The sequence below is a fragment of the Peromyscus californicus genome, unplaced genomic scaffold (assembly GCF_007827085.1).
Source record: "Peromyscus californicus insignis strain IS unplaced genomic scaffold, ASM782708v3 Scaffold_6__1_contigs__length_162567912, whole genome shotgun sequence".
Lineage (NCBI taxonomy): Eukaryota > Metazoa > Chordata > Mammalia > Rodentia > Cricetidae > Peromyscus > Peromyscus californicus.
Genome location: NW_026294584.1, coordinates 68,149,708 through 68,166,851, shown reverse-complemented (window position 1 = coordinate 68,166,851; position 17,144 = coordinate 68,149,708). Strand labels below are relative to the sequence as shown.

Below are 17,144 nucleotides of genomic sequence, written 5' to 3'. Positions count from 1 at the left end.
GCGCCCTCTTCTGGCCTCCAAGGGCACATGCACACACATGGTGTGTATATACAAACTCATAAAGCAATAAATAAGTTGTCAAAACAAAAACCTTCCAAAGTGGTTCATTGCTACATGCTGGCAGTCGATTCCACTTTTTGACTGCCCTTGCTTGCTGGATCATTTTCTCTGAGATGTTTCTAAGAACACTTTTTCTTCCTTGTAACTTCTACCCGCTGGTGCTGGTCTTTAGTCTGAAAATGTGTAAAGTCATAAGTCATTATTCCCAGGCCAGGAGCCCTTCAGGGTTTAAAGTGTCCTCAGTCTCCTTTAGGGTCTTTTTCTCAACCCCAATGCTGGTTCTTCCAGACTCCGCTCTTACATCCAGGCTCTTGCTTGCTGTCTTGATCCGCCTTCATGGATCTATTTCAATTTACAAACATGAACTTTGCAAAAGAAAAACATTGGGAGAGGGAGGACTGGAGAGATGGCTTGGGATTAAGAGTATTTGCAGCTCTTACAGAAGACCCAGGTTCAGTTACTAGCTCACAGCCTTCTGTAACTCTGGTTGCCTGGAGTCTGGTGCCCTCTTCGGGTCTCTTCAAGCACCAGGCACACATGTGGTGCACATACATGCAGGCAAATGTGCTCTTATTTATAGTAAATATGTAAATAAATGACATTATCAGTGTTCTCTAAAGCACACACATTTGAGAAAATTAAGTGTCCATATGGTCAGCTATCCATAAAATATAAGAGGCCATTTAAGCATTGTCTAGGAACAACCATCCTTGGCTTCTAGCACTAAACCTTGCTTTCCCTTTTATTTCATGTGAGCTTTTTTTGTTGTAGTCTCCAGACAGAAAGCTAGGATGACCATGTGTACTTACAGCCCTTCCTGTCAACTCCTTCATAAGAAGCCCCAGGCAGCTTAGAGAAGATTTTCTTTCCCTCGCTGTTCTGAGATGCTCTGGAAAGTGTCACCAGGACAACAGCAGCATCTCCACTCTGTCATATCTGAAGCTTTCTTCCAAACAAGTTCTGGGTCAATACCTCTCAACTCAAACCCAAAGCAAAACAATAGGAAGCAGAAAGCCCCCTCATTCCAGGGAAATCACTCTTCCTGAAGGTAAAGATGAATCAAAGTCCTTGATATATACTCGCTTTCAGAAGCTTAGTTTTCTAAGCACAGAGATAGGCACACCCTTGCCAAGTGGGGCAGGTTTTGAGTTAATGTGGCAATTTTAATGACAGTATACAATTACTTCCTCACACCAGCCTACTTTGTTTTTCTCATGGTGGGCAAGGCAGTCAGACGGAGAACATTAAAATCACCTAAGGATGATCATATCAGCTTATCCCTGTAATCCAAGCACTTCGGAGGCTAAGACAGAAGAACTATTCAACTAAGAACTATTGCCATGAGTTTAAGGACATCCTGGGCTATATAGTTAGTTCCAAGCCAACCTGGGCTACCAAGTAAGACCCTGCCTCAAAAAAAAAATCACCCGAGAGCTGCATAAAACTGTACATTTCCAGGCTTACCCTGTACATATCTGGCACACTAAGTTGGAGGAGGGCCAGAAGAACCTGGAGGAGACTGGGTTAGCGGAAAGCCCTGTAAAGAGTAAGAGAACCAGAAATAGGGTTCCGACTTACCCAGTGATCAAAGAACAAGCTGATCTTTGTTTGTACTTCAACTACTTTATTCACTTGTGTGTTTGAGAACAGTTATAGTAGCCGCTATTTTATATCAGTCTCGTTTGTTCTCCTTTGAGAATGTTAAGTAAATTAATAGTCTCTGTGCTCTTTTGTATTTTTTCCCATTGAAAGTTTAGAACTAAGAATAGTTCAGTGGCAGAGTTCTTGCCAGCCTTTAAGAGGCTCTAGGTTCAATTTACAGTGTGTGTGTGTGTGTGTGTGTGTGTGTGTGTGTGTGTGTGTGTGTACACACACACATTAAATAAATGTGCTTGTGGCTGGGACAGCACCCAGAATCACTAGCTCTATCCCCTCTTCCCAGTCAGCTGACTTCTTGTCAGTTCTGTAACTCCAGAAGCATCTTGAGAATTGATTAGGACTTCAGTATAGGCTCCTGTTTTGCTTCTAGGTTCACATCATTGCTTTCTGATTCTTGAAACATACACACACACACACACACACACACACACACACACACAGAGAGAGAGAGAGAGAGAGAGAGAGAGAGAGGGAGAGAGTGAGAGAGAGAGAGAGAGAGAGAGAGAGAGAGAGAGAGAGAGAGAGAGAGTTCTTAGTTCTCTGCCAGCTTAAAAAAAATGAGAGATTTGGGTGAGCTTTCTTGTAACCATGCCTTCTAATCGTTACTGGTCACATTGAGCCCTCTAATTTTGGGATTGATACCCAAGATTCTACAGTGATTTAATAGGTTTTGGTCCATCCATAACCTTTCCTAAAACAAAGTAAACAATTTTCTGTGGTTATAGATTGAAGCACCAATAATTTCATGATTATTCTCTTTGTTAAGGAAAGTATTCTATTTGAAATAATTATATAATCCTAAAACCTTAACTTACATTATAAGCAGTTCCTTCTATACAATGTTATGAGTATTAATACTACAGGAGAAGGGCTGAATAGACTTGAGTATTTAAAATAAAAAGAAATATGCTGAGTGTGGTAGTTCATACCATTAATCCCAGCATTGGGTAAACTAAGGCAGTTGAATTGCCATGAGTTCCCCTCTAGCTGGGGCAGAGAGAAAGATTGCAAGGGGTCGAGAGGGTCGAGGGTGATTTAGGCATTACCTCTTATTTTAATTTTTTTTTCAATTTTGCAGCTTTACTAGGTGCCAGTACACATGATTGATTAACATTTTTTTTTGGCTCATCTTCTGGGACAATGTAATTTACTGGGGTCAGATATTTAGAAATTGACTCATTTATTATTTAAATATAACTTTACAAACTTAAAAGTTAAAGCTTAACTTGTCATTAATCACAAATGTTTAATATTTTTCACTTGTCATGTCCCCTAAACCATGTGTGTTTATCATAGTCAGAACTGGGAGAAGGGGAAAGATCTGAAAGCTGTCTGCCAGGGCCCCGAAGCAACAGTCACCAAGCTTCCCTAAACTGGTCAATGCAGAGCTTAGGACATGTTCTCTTTAATGAGACAGAGAAAATATTTTGTGTTGTAAAGTTTCATCATAAATACTCAAATCTGCTGTTATAGGGTGAAGACAGCCACAGACTAGTCATACATAAATGAAAGGCAGTATTCCAGTAAAATACTACTTGCAAAACAGGTAGAAAGTCGATGGCTTAGTACTTGTTTATATAGCAATTTCATATGACATTCAGTTCCATTTGTAAGACAGTCTTGAGTGTTAGTTCTCCATTGTACTTAGGAGTTACTGATGGGGAGGGGTCCTCTAAGGCATGGACTGTGCCGACTGAGAGACAGAAGTACCCAGCAGCTCTTGCCTCTCCGATTGTTTCCCTGACTCTGACTGCCTCCCCTCCACTCACAGGACAGTCCACAGGGCTCAGGAGCCCAGAGAGGATGGTTCTGCCTTCTCCCATACTTTACTTCTCGCCATGGCCCTCTTCCACTGTGCCCACAAATTCCTGACCTTTATACCAGCTCTAAAAATAGAGATGCAAAACCATTTTTATGGTCCATGCAGTCAACTAAGTTCTACTCAAGTCTTTACCAATCTCCCAAACATACCCAGACACCCAAGTTAGAATGGGGTGGCACTTCAAGTCTCTGACTTGGGACTTAGGCTGTGTCTGTTCATCAGCACATGGACCCACATAGAGAATTCAATTCCTCAATTCCTCTGGTCATTCCTCACTCAGTTCCCTCCAGAGACTACACGGCGTTTGTTAACCTAGGGAGCCTCACTGAACTGTTGGGAAGCAAGTAACGCCTTGACAGTATTGGTACTATTCCTTTACATTTGTCCAGTCTCTTACACAGATGATGCCAGGAAGATCCAAATACAAAGGAGCAAGTTTGACCCTTCCCTTATACCATACATAAAATTTACTCATAATGATTCAGAGACACAGGTGTAACAGCAAAAACTAAACCTATAAGACTTGTGGAGGGGCAAACAGGAGTAAACCTTGGATTTTGGAGCCGCAGTGTATTTATATGTGACTTCCTAATCCAATCAACAAAAGTAAAAGTAAATTGAACTGCATCAAAATTAGAAACTTTGATATTTCTTTTTTTAAAACTTTATTGATTCTAATTTTTTTTCCTTCTTGAATCCACCCCAAACCTGTTTAAGTTGATATTTTATTTTAATGCTTTTTTAAAGATTTTTGAAACTTTGATATTTCAAAAGATACTCTCAAGTAAGTGAAAAGAAAGCATACAGACTGTGAGGGCATATTTGCATAGTATAGCTGATAAGAGACTTGTATCTGGGACTTAAAAAGAACTTGTAACTAAGAAATAAAACAAATTTTAAAAACACAAAATCAAATAGACATTTTCCAAAGAAATAGTAACAAAAAGTGCTGCTGTCATTAAGAAATTGCAAAACAAAAGTACAGTGACATACTCCTTTACTTCTATGAAAGTGGCTACAATTCTTTTTCAAACACACATAACAAGTGTTAACCCTTATACCATGCTTTTAGGAGTGTAAAATGAATCATCTGCTATAGAATAGCCCAGCAGTTTCCCAACAAATTAAATTCAAGTTAACATATGATCCAGCTATATAATTCATTCTTTGGTAGTGTTCCCTGGAAAATTAAATCAAGTACTCATACAAAAATACTAATATTTAGTGTAAGAATATTAATGAAAGCCAAATATCTTATCAACTGATGAATGGTTATATCCATTGGTAGACTATTCTGCAGCCATTAGGGGGGATGAATTCCTGGTTCATGGCACATCGTGCATCAACTTTGAAAGCATTAAGTTAAATGATAGACGCCAACACAAAGACTACATAGTATATGGCTCTCTTTATATGAAGTGTCCAAACAGACCAGTCTATAAAGAAGGTGGGTGCGTGGGGTGGAGTAAAGGTGGGTTCCTTAGGAGAGCACTAGCCAGAGAACAGAGGGCTTCTTTCTGAGGTCAGGAAATTATTATAAAATTGACTCTGGTGGCTGCTGTACACACTTGTGGGTCAACTAAAACTGTTGAATTCTATGGCATGTGAATTATATCTCGATTAAGCTGTTTTTACAAAATAAACACAAATTTGTGGGTGATGGCTAACCTCATCCCTTTAGCAGAATGTATCATAATCTTAGAATTCTGTATTCTGAAAAACATAACCTAAAATCTAATAAGTGAAAGGGATTCAAGGTACAGCCGAGCAGTGTCAGCAGTCTGTCATTTCCCACAGGTATCAGGAGCTGAGGGCATCAATGCCACAATGCAGGCTTCCCTGGGGTGCCGAAAGGGAGTATGGTGGCATTATTCCAGTTGCTCTTCCTGAAGAACACAGGCCAAAATGCGAGCCTCCCCGTGTCATGGGCAAAGGACACCAGCATTATGGATTTGGTGGAGAGATCTGGCCAAAGTAAGAGAAGTTCCCAATGTTCATAAGGTCTTCATTAACTATTTCTTCTTTTTAGTGTTAGTTCTTATTAATGTATCTGCTTCTGGACTTCTTTTACTGTTTATGAAAAGACAAAAACTAATTCTGTGCTTCCCACTTGTGAAGTCAATGGTAAGTCTGTCCATTTTGCTTTATGTTGCTGCCATTTGAGATATTAAAGTATTGTGATTAGAAATCATGATTAATTCCTCGCTTATTTAAAACCAAATGAGGGCTGGAGCAGTGGTGTCTCAGCAGTTAAGAGCACTGGCTGCTCTTCCAGAGGACCTGGGTTCGTTTCCCAGCACCCACATGGCAGCTCACAACCATCTGTAACTCCAGTTCTGGGAGATCTGACTCCCTCTTCTGGACTAGACAGGTACTGTACATGCGTGATGTGTGACATACATGCAAGCACATACAGCCATACACGTAAAATAAAAATTAAAACTAAGTGTGATGAACGGTAGACTAAGTTAAAAATGTTCTTGCTTGAGCAAACAGCTCACCCCAATTTGTACAAATGTTCAGATCTGCTACCGTTTTCTAGTTCGTTCTTAAGTATTTGAACCTGCAGGGCACTATTTCCAGGCTGATTGTTTTTTCCCATATGTGTCTGGGATGGGGTGCATGGAGGTCAGAGGACAAGGAAAGCTAGTTCTCTTCTTCTACTATGCTATTGTGTGGGTTCCAGGAATTTGTGAGGCTTGGCAGCAGGCACCTTTACCCACTGAATAACTGGCTAGCCCATATTTTCAAGTAAGAAACTATAAAGTCATTCCTTCAGCAAGAATATTCAAAACACAAAACTAAAGGAGCCTGGGCCTGGTGGCACAGCACAGCATGTAATCCAAACTGACTAAGAGGCCGAAGCAGGAGGATCAGAAATCCAAGGCCTGGGCAACTTGGTAAGAAAGACCCTGTTTCAAAAACAGAACATAAAAAAGAAAAAAAGGATTCAGGATATAGTTCAATGTTCAGAGGTGAAAAACTTACCTAGCATGCACAAGGCCCTAGGTTTAAAAAAAAAAAAAAAAGGCAAGCAGCAAATTAAATTAAATGCCTCATTATTTGCTAAAGGTTATTATATTTACCCAGAATGGAATCCATAAAACCATGGTACAGAGCCCACTTTCTTTCCTGCCTTATCTAACACTCCCAGTTGCCTGGTTTACTAACAGTCTAGGTAACTAGTCTCTTGGTATTCTAAAGCATGTAAAAGAAATAAATTAGGAAAGATAAGCCACAGCTAGACAATGAAATGTTAATAACAGGGCCATGTGCAGCCAGTGACCTTCTCTAAGCATCAACAGATAACAAGGCCCAGCAGAGACCACGTGGGAAGATCCAGAGATCAGCACACATACAGACAGTGAGGACCTCAAGTTGGAACACTGTTCACCAGACTTTCTTAAGACTCCACTCTCAAGTAGACCCTCTTAACTCTGCTGTGGCTGTACTTGGTTAACCCTGCTGTGGCTGTACTTGGTTAACCCTGCTGTGGCTGTACTTGGTTAACCCTGCTGTGGCTGTACTTGGTTAACCCTGCTGTGGCTGTACTTGGTTAACCCTGCTGTGGCTGTACTTGGTTAACCCTGCTGTGGCTGTACTTGGTTAACCCTGCTGTGGCTGTACTTGGTTAACTCTATAGTTATAGTTGGTTAACCCTGCTGTGGCTGTAGTTGGTTAACTCTGTAGTTGTAGTTGGTTAACCCTGCTGTGGCTGTAGTTAGTTAACTCTGTAGCTGTACTTGGTTAACTCTGCTGTGGCTGTAGTTTGTTAACCCTGCTGTGGCTGTACTTGATTAACTCTGCTGTAGCTGTAGTTGGTTATGCCTTTATAAGCTCCAGCTGTCCTTCTTCCCTTGAGCTAGACACTGCAAATCTGCAGAAGAGGGATTTGACCCCAGGTTTGTTTGGTGCTAAAGCCCCAAGTACTTCCACCTGTTCATTTTATTGATTCACCCATTTATTCCCTGTCTGTTCCATAACTTGAACATAGCAAGCTTTGACTCAGCAACCGGATTATAACTCTTTGAGGAATGCACAGTTGTGGCCCCCAACATTTGTATGTTAGAAGTGCACAATTATGCCAGGAGTAGTGGCTCACACCATTAATCCCAACACTCAGGAGGCAGAGGCAGATGGATCTCTGTGAGTTCAAGGCCAGCCTGGTCTACAAATCGAGTTCCAGGACAGCAAGGGCTGTCACACAGAGAAACCCTATCTCAAAAAACCAAAACCAAAAAAGGGGGTGGTAACAATATTCTAAGAGAATTAGAGGCATTCACACAGAACTCTAGGGTGTAAAGGATAGCCAGAAAGACTAGTTTTAAACATCCAGAGAAGTCCAGTTTCAATGTCGAGGTTCCCTGTTGTGAGTGGACACAGCCCCAAGACCCTGGAGATGGAGCACTCTCCGTTAATAACGTCATTCTTCCCTGACCCAGAGTCTGGGTTAGTGTATCTGTTTTCTTGTGCCCTTTTAGGTCAACGTTGCTATTTTAGCATACTTTTCTCTTGAAAACATCTTGCTGACAGTCTTCTCGAATACTGCAAATAGCTTGGCAAACAACTGTCGAATATGATTTATCTTCTTCCATAAAAAAAAGACTGTCTTTTCTTACCGTACTTTTTTTTTTCTCTCTGAAAGAGCCTTTTGTACAAAATATTTTCCAGCTCTTTGATGGGTCAAGCCTCAGTTATTTGCTCTTGAAACCACATAGCACCTTCCCTGGGTGGGGAGGGCATTTCACTGGGGTTCTGTGGTGCCACAATTCACCCACTCCTTGTGGGGATGTGTGCTGGTTATTCTTTGTCAACTGAACATCTGTGAGAGGGGAACTCCAATTAAGGAACTGTTTCTATGCAGTTGGCCTGTGGGCATGTGTGGGGGCATTTTTTTATGAGTGATTGATGTGGGATGGCCCAACCCACTGGGCAGTGTCACCCTAGGCAGGTTGTTCTGGGCTGTATAAGAGAGCAAGCTGAGTGTGAGTCGGGGGAGCAGCAAGCCAGTGAGCAGCGCCCCTGTGTGCTCTTGGCTTCAGTCCCTCCCTCTAGGTTCTCGCTTGAGTCCTCTCTGGCTTCCCCCAATGGTGGACTCTAACCTGTGAGATGTAGTAAATAAACCCTTCTTCCCTAAGCAGGATTGGGTCAGTGTGTATCCCAGCCCCAGACAGCAGACTAGGCCAGGGTAGGCTCCTTCTTTCCTCACTAACTCCACAGTACCTGCCCCTTAGGGAAATGGCATAGTGAAGTTATCTGAAGCGAAGAAACAGAAAGAGCAGAGCTAAAGGAAGGTAACTGTCTACAGAGCAGGTCATGTGTGGGAGACACCATTGCTCTCCCAACCCTCCTGACACGACTCTATCTAAGGAACAATATTCTCAACCATAGTGTGTAAGCTTCAGAAATTCTTCGTGGGGTCAGTTATCTCCCATTTCATCCATTTGCTAAAGGAATAAAATCAACAGAGTAATGAAAAAGGTATGGTCTTGTTTTCACTCTCGGATATGAGTTTATTTATTTGTAAGTGTAGACACGTAGCAAAACTGTTGATTTCTCTATAAAAAAGTAAGATTCTTCACTAAACTACTGTCAAATGATAAGAAGCTATTAAGTGGATCTCTAGTACTCTGTGAACTAAAGGATTTGTGAACTTTTTCTTGATGGTCTTTCTTTAATGGTAATGATGGTGGTATTTAAAAGTGAATGTGACTACATGAAGCAAAGTTTCTAAAGTCTAAGAGATAAAACAGATGCAAAATTTATCACCAGACAAGAACAAAACAGTAAGAATAATTAAAAAAAACTTATGCTATTAATAGGAACCAACCAAGGAAAGAAAATTCTGCGTAATTTATTCCAGGCTCTGACTTAATGTCTTCCAGGAAGCATTTGGAGCCAAGCAGCTCTTTGTCCCACAGATGGCAAGATGCTTAGCTTCCCTGCTCTTCACCTCTGAACAGCCATTAGCTGTGACAAGTGGAATAAAGCCACCACATTCACTCCCATGCTTTTCCTGAAAGAATGGGAGACCAAGGGGGTGGGGAGATGAATATTGGATGAGTCATATCTAATCCCAACCCTACATTCCAGATACACCTGAGGCAAGGTGAGCCCACAAAAGCTGCAGTTCTCCAGTCTGAAGAGACGAGAGCAGAATTCATATTAGTAAGGGTAAAAAAAAAACCTAGAGAGGTCAAAGGGCTAACAGTCAGTGACTCCTGTAGAGTCCAACAGACATCTGAACAGATTTGGTGCTCATAAAACCCCTTTCAGTTCTCCCCTCTCAGAAAGAGGGCGCTGCACCATGGGTAGCATGAGTATGGTGTTGAGGTGTGTGAGCTACAGGACCTTCATTTTGCTTACTTCCCACTTTTGGAACTTGCCCTGTGGCAAGATAAAATGCAGGGTGCCGATGTGTATTCTAAGTCCACCAGCCACCCACTTCTGCACTAGACTTTGATTTGTCAGGTGAGTAACTATCGTTGGTGACGAGGTGACTGGAGAAATAAGGGGTGGGTTCAGAAGATACTGGGTGACTACAGTGAGCACTGAGCTCATAGAAAAACATTCCCCCGGAGGCCCAGACTCCCTTGACCACACCCCTACAGCCCACTCCCCTTCTTAGAGGGAAGCACCACCTCCATACGAGAGCCTCCTTCCATGCCTTTTACTCCTTGGTTCCTCATAACAATTCTTTGTGTGCCCATGAAAATATATGGTGGGTTTTTGTTAATGTATGGACCCATACGGTCACTAAACAGTACTAAACAACTGGGATTTTTTTTCTTCTTTACAATCCAGATAGTAAACAGATCTACTTTATTTTAATCTCAATATCCACAATTCACATGAGTCAGAGATGAGACACTCACATATTCTTTTACTTTAACTGTACCATAATGAACTAACTGCCTTACATAGGGCTTTGTCAGCTCATCATGAATGTTTCTCTAGAACAAATACTAAGTGGAAGTTCAGGGTCATGGCAACTAAGTGTTTTTAATTTAGTATGTGTGACCCACATGATTTATATTCTTGTAATAGTGTCTAAAAGCATCCATTTTCTTGTGCCTCTGCCTCTGTACCATGTTTTCCAGCTAGACAGTTTTGTCCATTCTATGAGTCAACCCATTCTCACGATTCTGAGCTCTGATTACTAGTTATTTGGATACTAGTTTTTGTTTATTTTATGTAACAGCTTTTGTATTTCTTTTTCAGCTCTTATCCTTTATTTATTTGGTTTTTATTTCACTTATATATTCTTTTTGTTCTTTATAGTCAAAATTTCGAATATCCAAACTCTATGGTAGGGACACGCCTCCGTAGTTAAAGCACTTGCCACCCAGGTAAGAGGCCATGAGTTCCGTCTCCCGAAGCAGACACAGTGGTGTGCATCTAACCTCCCAGCACTACTGTGGCAAGGGAGGAGACGGAAAGAGGAGGAGGATCCCTGGATGCTTGTGGCCAGCTATCCTGCTGTTCTCAGCAGTGAAGAGACCTGTCTCAAACATACATGAGCATGCACACACAAACCCTCCAAAACAAAACCTATTTACTGATGGAAAATTTTAAACATTTGTATAGATTTGCCCCCTTTTTGGGTGTTTAGGGGGAGGGTATTTTCCTCTTTTTTATTTTTTATTTTCATTTATTTTAGTTTTTTGAAAAAAGGTTTCTCTGTGTAGCTCTGGCTGTCCTGGAATTCACTCTGTAGACCAAGCTGGCCTCGAACACACAGAGATCCGCCTGCCTCTGCCCTTGAGTGCTGAGAGTAAAGGTGTGCACCACCACCGCCCAGCTGGTATTTTCCTTTTTAAATTATGTATATGGTGCATGTCTGTTTGTAGATATGTGCACATGAACACAGCTGTTCACAGAGGTCAAAGGTGTTGTGAGCCTCCTTGGGTGCTGGGAACTAAGTGCTGGCCCTTTGCAAGAGCAGTACACATTCCTAACCGTTGATCCATATCCCTCTCCCTCTTTCTTATTTTTAGTTTTTTAAACAAGGACTGTTTGTGTAACCCAAGGTGAGCTTGCTGTCTTCCAGCTCAGCATTCTGCTGGTGACCTTGCAGGCATCTGCCACCACTGCTTTGCTGTTTAGGTGTTACTATAACTGAAAGTATCTCCTCTGAAGTGCTAAGTTGAGATGGTTAAGTTTTCCCATCCTGTTTACTGAAATTGTCTTACTTTTCAACTAATTTAAAGCATCACCTTTTATATATTCTATATAGAATTTTTATATATTCATGTCTATATTCATCTATTTGTCCTTTACTATCTCATGGATATGCTGTATTATGTAAAATATGTTCAATTTAATTTGCTCTCTCTTCAGAAAGCTTCCTATTGAACAGTTCTACTATTTGACACCAAACAAGAAAAGTGATGTCTATGGAAACGATTCTTTGTAAGTCCTGGGCAGGGGCTGTTTTATGTGAGATCACAGTATTTTAAGTAAAAATGAATTATGTGAGAAATGTAGAAGCCCTTTTATAGAAACAAGGCTTCCCTTCATATTAAAGATCACCCACACCAGAAATCAGCAATAAGGAAATGGAAACAAATGAATCAAACAGGTATGTGTGGTCTTTAAACAAACCTGTGAAAACTAAGGACTACTGGAGAGCAGGGCAGGTCACCCTTGGACCACGTCCCTGCCTTCTCCTACACAGTCTAGTAAGGGTCTGTTAGATGCTTTTAAAGAGTCACTGAAAATGTCAAGGGCCCTCAACAAAATTGGGATTTTGTGAGGACAGAGGTTATTATAATTGCCTACTCTTGATAAAAATCACTGTCTCTTTATGGATAAAGGGTATTTGTTAACTCATCATCATTTAAGGTAATGTCTTCCATCATATTAAATTGTTGTTTTAAAGTGGTTTCTTATGTACATGGAAAAGCATGCCTTTATTTTCAGATAAAATAAAATGCCATGATCTTAGCTCCATGTACAATGAACATACAGCAAATTACAGAAACCCTGAAGAACACTGAACCCTTAAGAGTCGTTCTAAGAAGCTAGTGCAATATAGGATTGAGCCACTAGAGGGAGCCAAAATTTGTGTTTGCCCAAGCTTTTCCCACTTGCGTTTCATTAACTCAGCTCAAACATGGCAAAATTAATGGATTGATGTCAAGAAAATAGTGTCTCTGGACATCTGGTAACTTGATTTGTATCTTTTTAAGCTTTTAAAAATACTTCCTTTCATCTTTTTTTTCATTTTGAATCACAGCCATTTTAGTCATGAAATATAGCAAATTTTGTGACATGAGACATTTTAGATGCCAATTTGTGTTTTATTTATATATAATAGTCAGTCTAGCAACACTAAATCCTCTGGATCTACATATTCACCACTTCCCACACGCCCATATTTCTGCCTCAGCAGCACGGCTGGAAGACAGGAAGTGAGTTCTTTTTTCAGTTCACACCCACAGAACCCACATAAAAATTTTTAAAAAGTTATGGTTCATGTGAATTGTGTGTTTATAATACACTACAGAGTAATACAATTATATGGTTTGCTGCTTTCTTGTGAATATATCCAGCATGGAAGATATCTAAAACAGTATATTAAAATTTTCTAATTTATTGTGAAATGATAACATTCTGATTATTTTCCACACCTGAACTCTTTAAGAGTCGTATGAGCACAGGTTGAAATAATTGCTGGTATCAAATGTCAATGGATAACTATCCCTCTGCAGGGGGCTTTTTTCCAGGACTACGGTATTATCTCTTGGCCTGTGGGTTCTGAGTAGTTTGTAAGTGCACCCCATCAGAATGAACTGGTTCAGAAAATCCATGCCTCTGGGAAGTTGCCCGGTTTTATTCTTTAGCCTCTGATGATTGCGCAATATTACTGTCATGAGAGACCAGCAGCTGTGGGCAAAGGAACAAAACACACCCAGTATTTATATATCCTCCCAGCCAGGCCACCCGTGTCGCTTTAGGACACATAATTGCATCACACGTGATGTCAGGCTCTCAGGACTCTCTGGCTACATGGCAGAGGAGGTAAGAACAGGAGCCTCAGCCCCTGAACCTCCCCTATAAATAAAAAATGCAAAGGTTTGCTGAGCAGGGCTAAGTTAGAATCAATGGGAAAATTGATCAGTAGACAACTGAGATTTGAAAATCCTATGTCTGTGTCTTATCGTTGTGCAAGGCAATAAAAATTTGCCTACATGTCAAGGTGGTTTAAACACAGAATGTATCTTAATATTCTTAAGTTTCTAATAGGAATTCAAGACTTTAAAAGCCCCAACTGAAGTTAGGACTTTTGTCCTGTTTTTATTCTAGGTTACCCAAACCACCTAATTCAGCAGTAGGGTAAGTACATGCTTTATATTTTCCTCTCCATTAGAATGAAAAAATGATGCCATTGCTTATGACTTAGATGGGATAAGCACAGGTGAAGCTTTTCTGAAAGCTGCATTTTAACTGTTGGAGGACAGTCTGGTGCAAGTCCAAGGCACTGATACATTTATTTCTCTTCATTTATATCCAGCCAGGCTTTTGAAATGCAATTTTATTTTAGGACAGTTTTAGGCTTACATATGTATTCGAAGTTAAAACAGCAATTTCCTCACGTACCCCCTACTCTCCCTACTATGAGCCTCTTATGTTCATGCAGCATGCTTTTTATAGCAAATGAACCAAGAACGATGCACTGTAGCAAGTCCACACTTCAGATCTGTTCCAGGACTGCATCTAGAACACCATATTGCATTTAGTGGCATGTCTCTCCAGGAACCTCTCAGCTGGGATAGCTCCTTAGCCTTTACTTGTCTTGATATTCTTTTTTTTTTTTTTAAGATTTATTATCTATACATCATGTATGACTGCAGACCAGAAGAGGGCACCAGATCTCATTACAGATGGTTGTGAGCCATCATGTGGTTGCTGGGAATCGAACTCAGGACCTCTGGAAGAACAGTCAGTGCTCTTAACCTCTGAGCCATCTCTCCAGCCCTGTCTTGATATTCTTAACAGTTTTGAGGGTTATAGAATACTTGTAGAATAGCCCCAAATGGAATTGGACTGGTTTTATTTTTTTGTGCTAAGACTGGAGTGGTGTGTTTTGGGAAGACCACAGAGAGAAGTGCTGTTTATCTGCTACCCCACTCCACTCGGTTTATTGTGATGTGACCCTTGATCACTGGGCTTGGGAATGTTTACGGACGTCCCCTCTGCAGTTACTTTTCTTGTCCTTCCTTCCACTGTGTGCTCTAAGAAGAAAGCAGGTGTGTGTGGAAGGCATCTGGAATTCTGCACCGCCTTCTAAGAGCAAAACACCTTCATACATTATTTAGGGTTGGGATGGAGTTCAGATGGTAGAGCACTTGCCTAGTATGCTCAAGGCCCTGGTTTGATTCCTAGCACATGCCTATAAGCCCAGAACTCTGGAGGCAGAGGCAGGAAGATCATGAGTTTAAGGTCATCCTCAGCTATATAATGAGTTTGAGGCCAGCCTGGACTACTTTAGTCTCTGTATAAAAATTTTTTTTCAGCTGGGCAGTGGTGGCACACGCCTTTAATCCCAGCACTCAGGAGGCAGAGGCAGGTGGATCTCTGTGAGTTTGAGGCCAGCCTGGTCTACAGAGTGAGATCCAGGACAGGCACCAAAGCTACACAGAGAAACCCTGTCTCAGAAAAAAAAAAAAAAAATTCCCAGTATTCTGCATTGGAGTTTTACATACTATTGCGAGGGGGAGGGGGGGTGTGGGGGGCGAGTGTCGAGACAGGGTTTCTCTGTATAGCTTTGGAGCCTGTCCTGGAACTCATTCTGTAGACCAGGCTGGCCTCAAACTCACAGGGATCTGCCTGGCTCTGCCTCCTGAGTGCTGGGATTAAAGGCGTGCGCCACCAACACCTGGCTTGGTGGTTTTTCTTTAATCACTTATTTCACCCTTGTGGATGTTTGTTTTGCTTTAGGAACTCATGAAGTAATCCCAGGCCACCTATTTTTGCATCTTGCATTGGCCATAAGCCACTCTTTGAATCTGTTCCTGCATTCTTTTAACATTTCCCACACTGCCATGGGGCGTGGAGAGGGTTTTTGCCTATATGATTCACTTACTTTCTGGCACTATAAGATATCTCTGGGTCATCTTATTTCCTGTCCACTCCTAGAATCAGCCAGAACCTCAAGAAACACAAGTTCCTTCTATTAGGAACTGGCATAAGAAACCAGATCTGAGGAGCTGGAGAGATGGCTCAGCAGTTAAGAGCACTGGCTGCTCTTCCAGAGGATCCAGGTTCAATTCCCAGCACCCACGTGGCAGTTCACAACTGTCTGCAACTCCAATTTCAGGGAATCTGACACACATGCACAGATATACATGCAGGCCAAACACGAATGTACATGAAATAAAAATAAAAATAAAGTAAATAAATTATTTTGAAAAAGAAAGAAAAGAAACCAGATCTGAGCAGTAGGTATTCTTGGTCAACCGGAGTTCTCTTACACCTGAGACCGTTAAGCTAACCTTTTAAAATTGTGTTTCAGTTAAAGCAAGAGCTACTCAAAAAGCTGTCAGAATCCAGGTTAAGGTTGGGGGTGGGTATTAAAAACAGCCTGTGAAGAATCCTTGTTTGGGGTTCCATTTCTTGGGTTCATCTTTCTTGAGTCTGAGCTTCTAAGTGGCAGGCTAGAGGTACAGCATCATGGTGTAGGAGGGTCCCGTCCTTCTGGGAGCTGGGCGGGGAATCTGCTCTGGGCTAGCGCCTGGGTCTGCTGCTGGCCATCTTTAGCAGATAGATGTGTCTTATCGGCTCTGTCCTCACATGGCATTCTCAGCGCATGTCTCCCTGTGCACAAGTTTAGCTTTCTTTAAGCACACAGCCTTCAAACTGGGGGCCCACCTACTTTACTGTCACCCCTCCCGCCTAGTTACATGTACAAGGATCCATTCCCAAATGAGTTTGCAATATAAGGCCTTTGGGGTTAGGATTTTTAACCCACAGATTTTGAGAGGAAACACAATTCCACCTCTAACCCTGCTCTTGTTTTCTTAAATTCTAATTATATACACCATTCTCTATTCTGTGGCCCTCTGGATCTCACATTTCTCCTTGTCCGCACAGCTCTTGCACTTGGCCTTAGTCTGTGCCGGTTCTCCAGCAAGAGCAAAACTGGATCCCTCTGTCTTTTGAGCCCTTTCCTTCCATGTGCTAGCAATTTTGTTTAATTTCTAAATAGTGTGTGTATATGTTTTATTGATTGCTCAAAGAAACAAGCAGCCTGGGTTGGAAGGCCAGTCCAGGATGTTGCATTACTAGGCCAGATGCACAAAACGATTCTATAAAATATATGCAGCACTTGGGAGGCAGAGGCAGGTGGATCTTTGTGAGTTCGAGGCCAGCCTGGTCTACAGAGTGAGATCCAGGAAAGGCACAAAGCTACACAGAGAAACCCTGTCTCGAAAAACCAAAAAAATAAAAATAAATAAAATATGTGGATCTTCTTAAAACATAAAGTGGAAGTTAAAAGCACCAAAAGTCTTCCTATACTTCCTCCAAACTGTAAAATTAAAACATTGTCTGCTTTATATTAGCCATTTAGGAAAACTACTCACTGATAATTAGGAATGAT

General features: G+C 41.3%; 1 protein-coding gene across 1 annotated transcript in view; it reads left to right on the top strand.

The window, feature by feature from the left end:
* CUNH7orf31 (chromosome unknown C7orf31 homolog) overlaps positions 1-17,144 on the top strand; it is a 39,690-nt gene that overhangs the window by 2,613 nt on the left and 19,933 nt on the right. Inside the window, exons 3-5 of the mRNA XM_052720398.1 lie at positions 5,339-5,515; positions 11,882-11,953; positions 13,850-13,879. Of these exons, the coding sequence (XP_052576358.1) occupies positions 5,339-5,515; positions 11,882-11,953; positions 13,850-13,879 (279 nt within the window). The remainder of the gene's footprint in view (positions 1-5,338; positions 5,516-11,881; positions 11,954-13,849; positions 13,880-17,144) is intronic.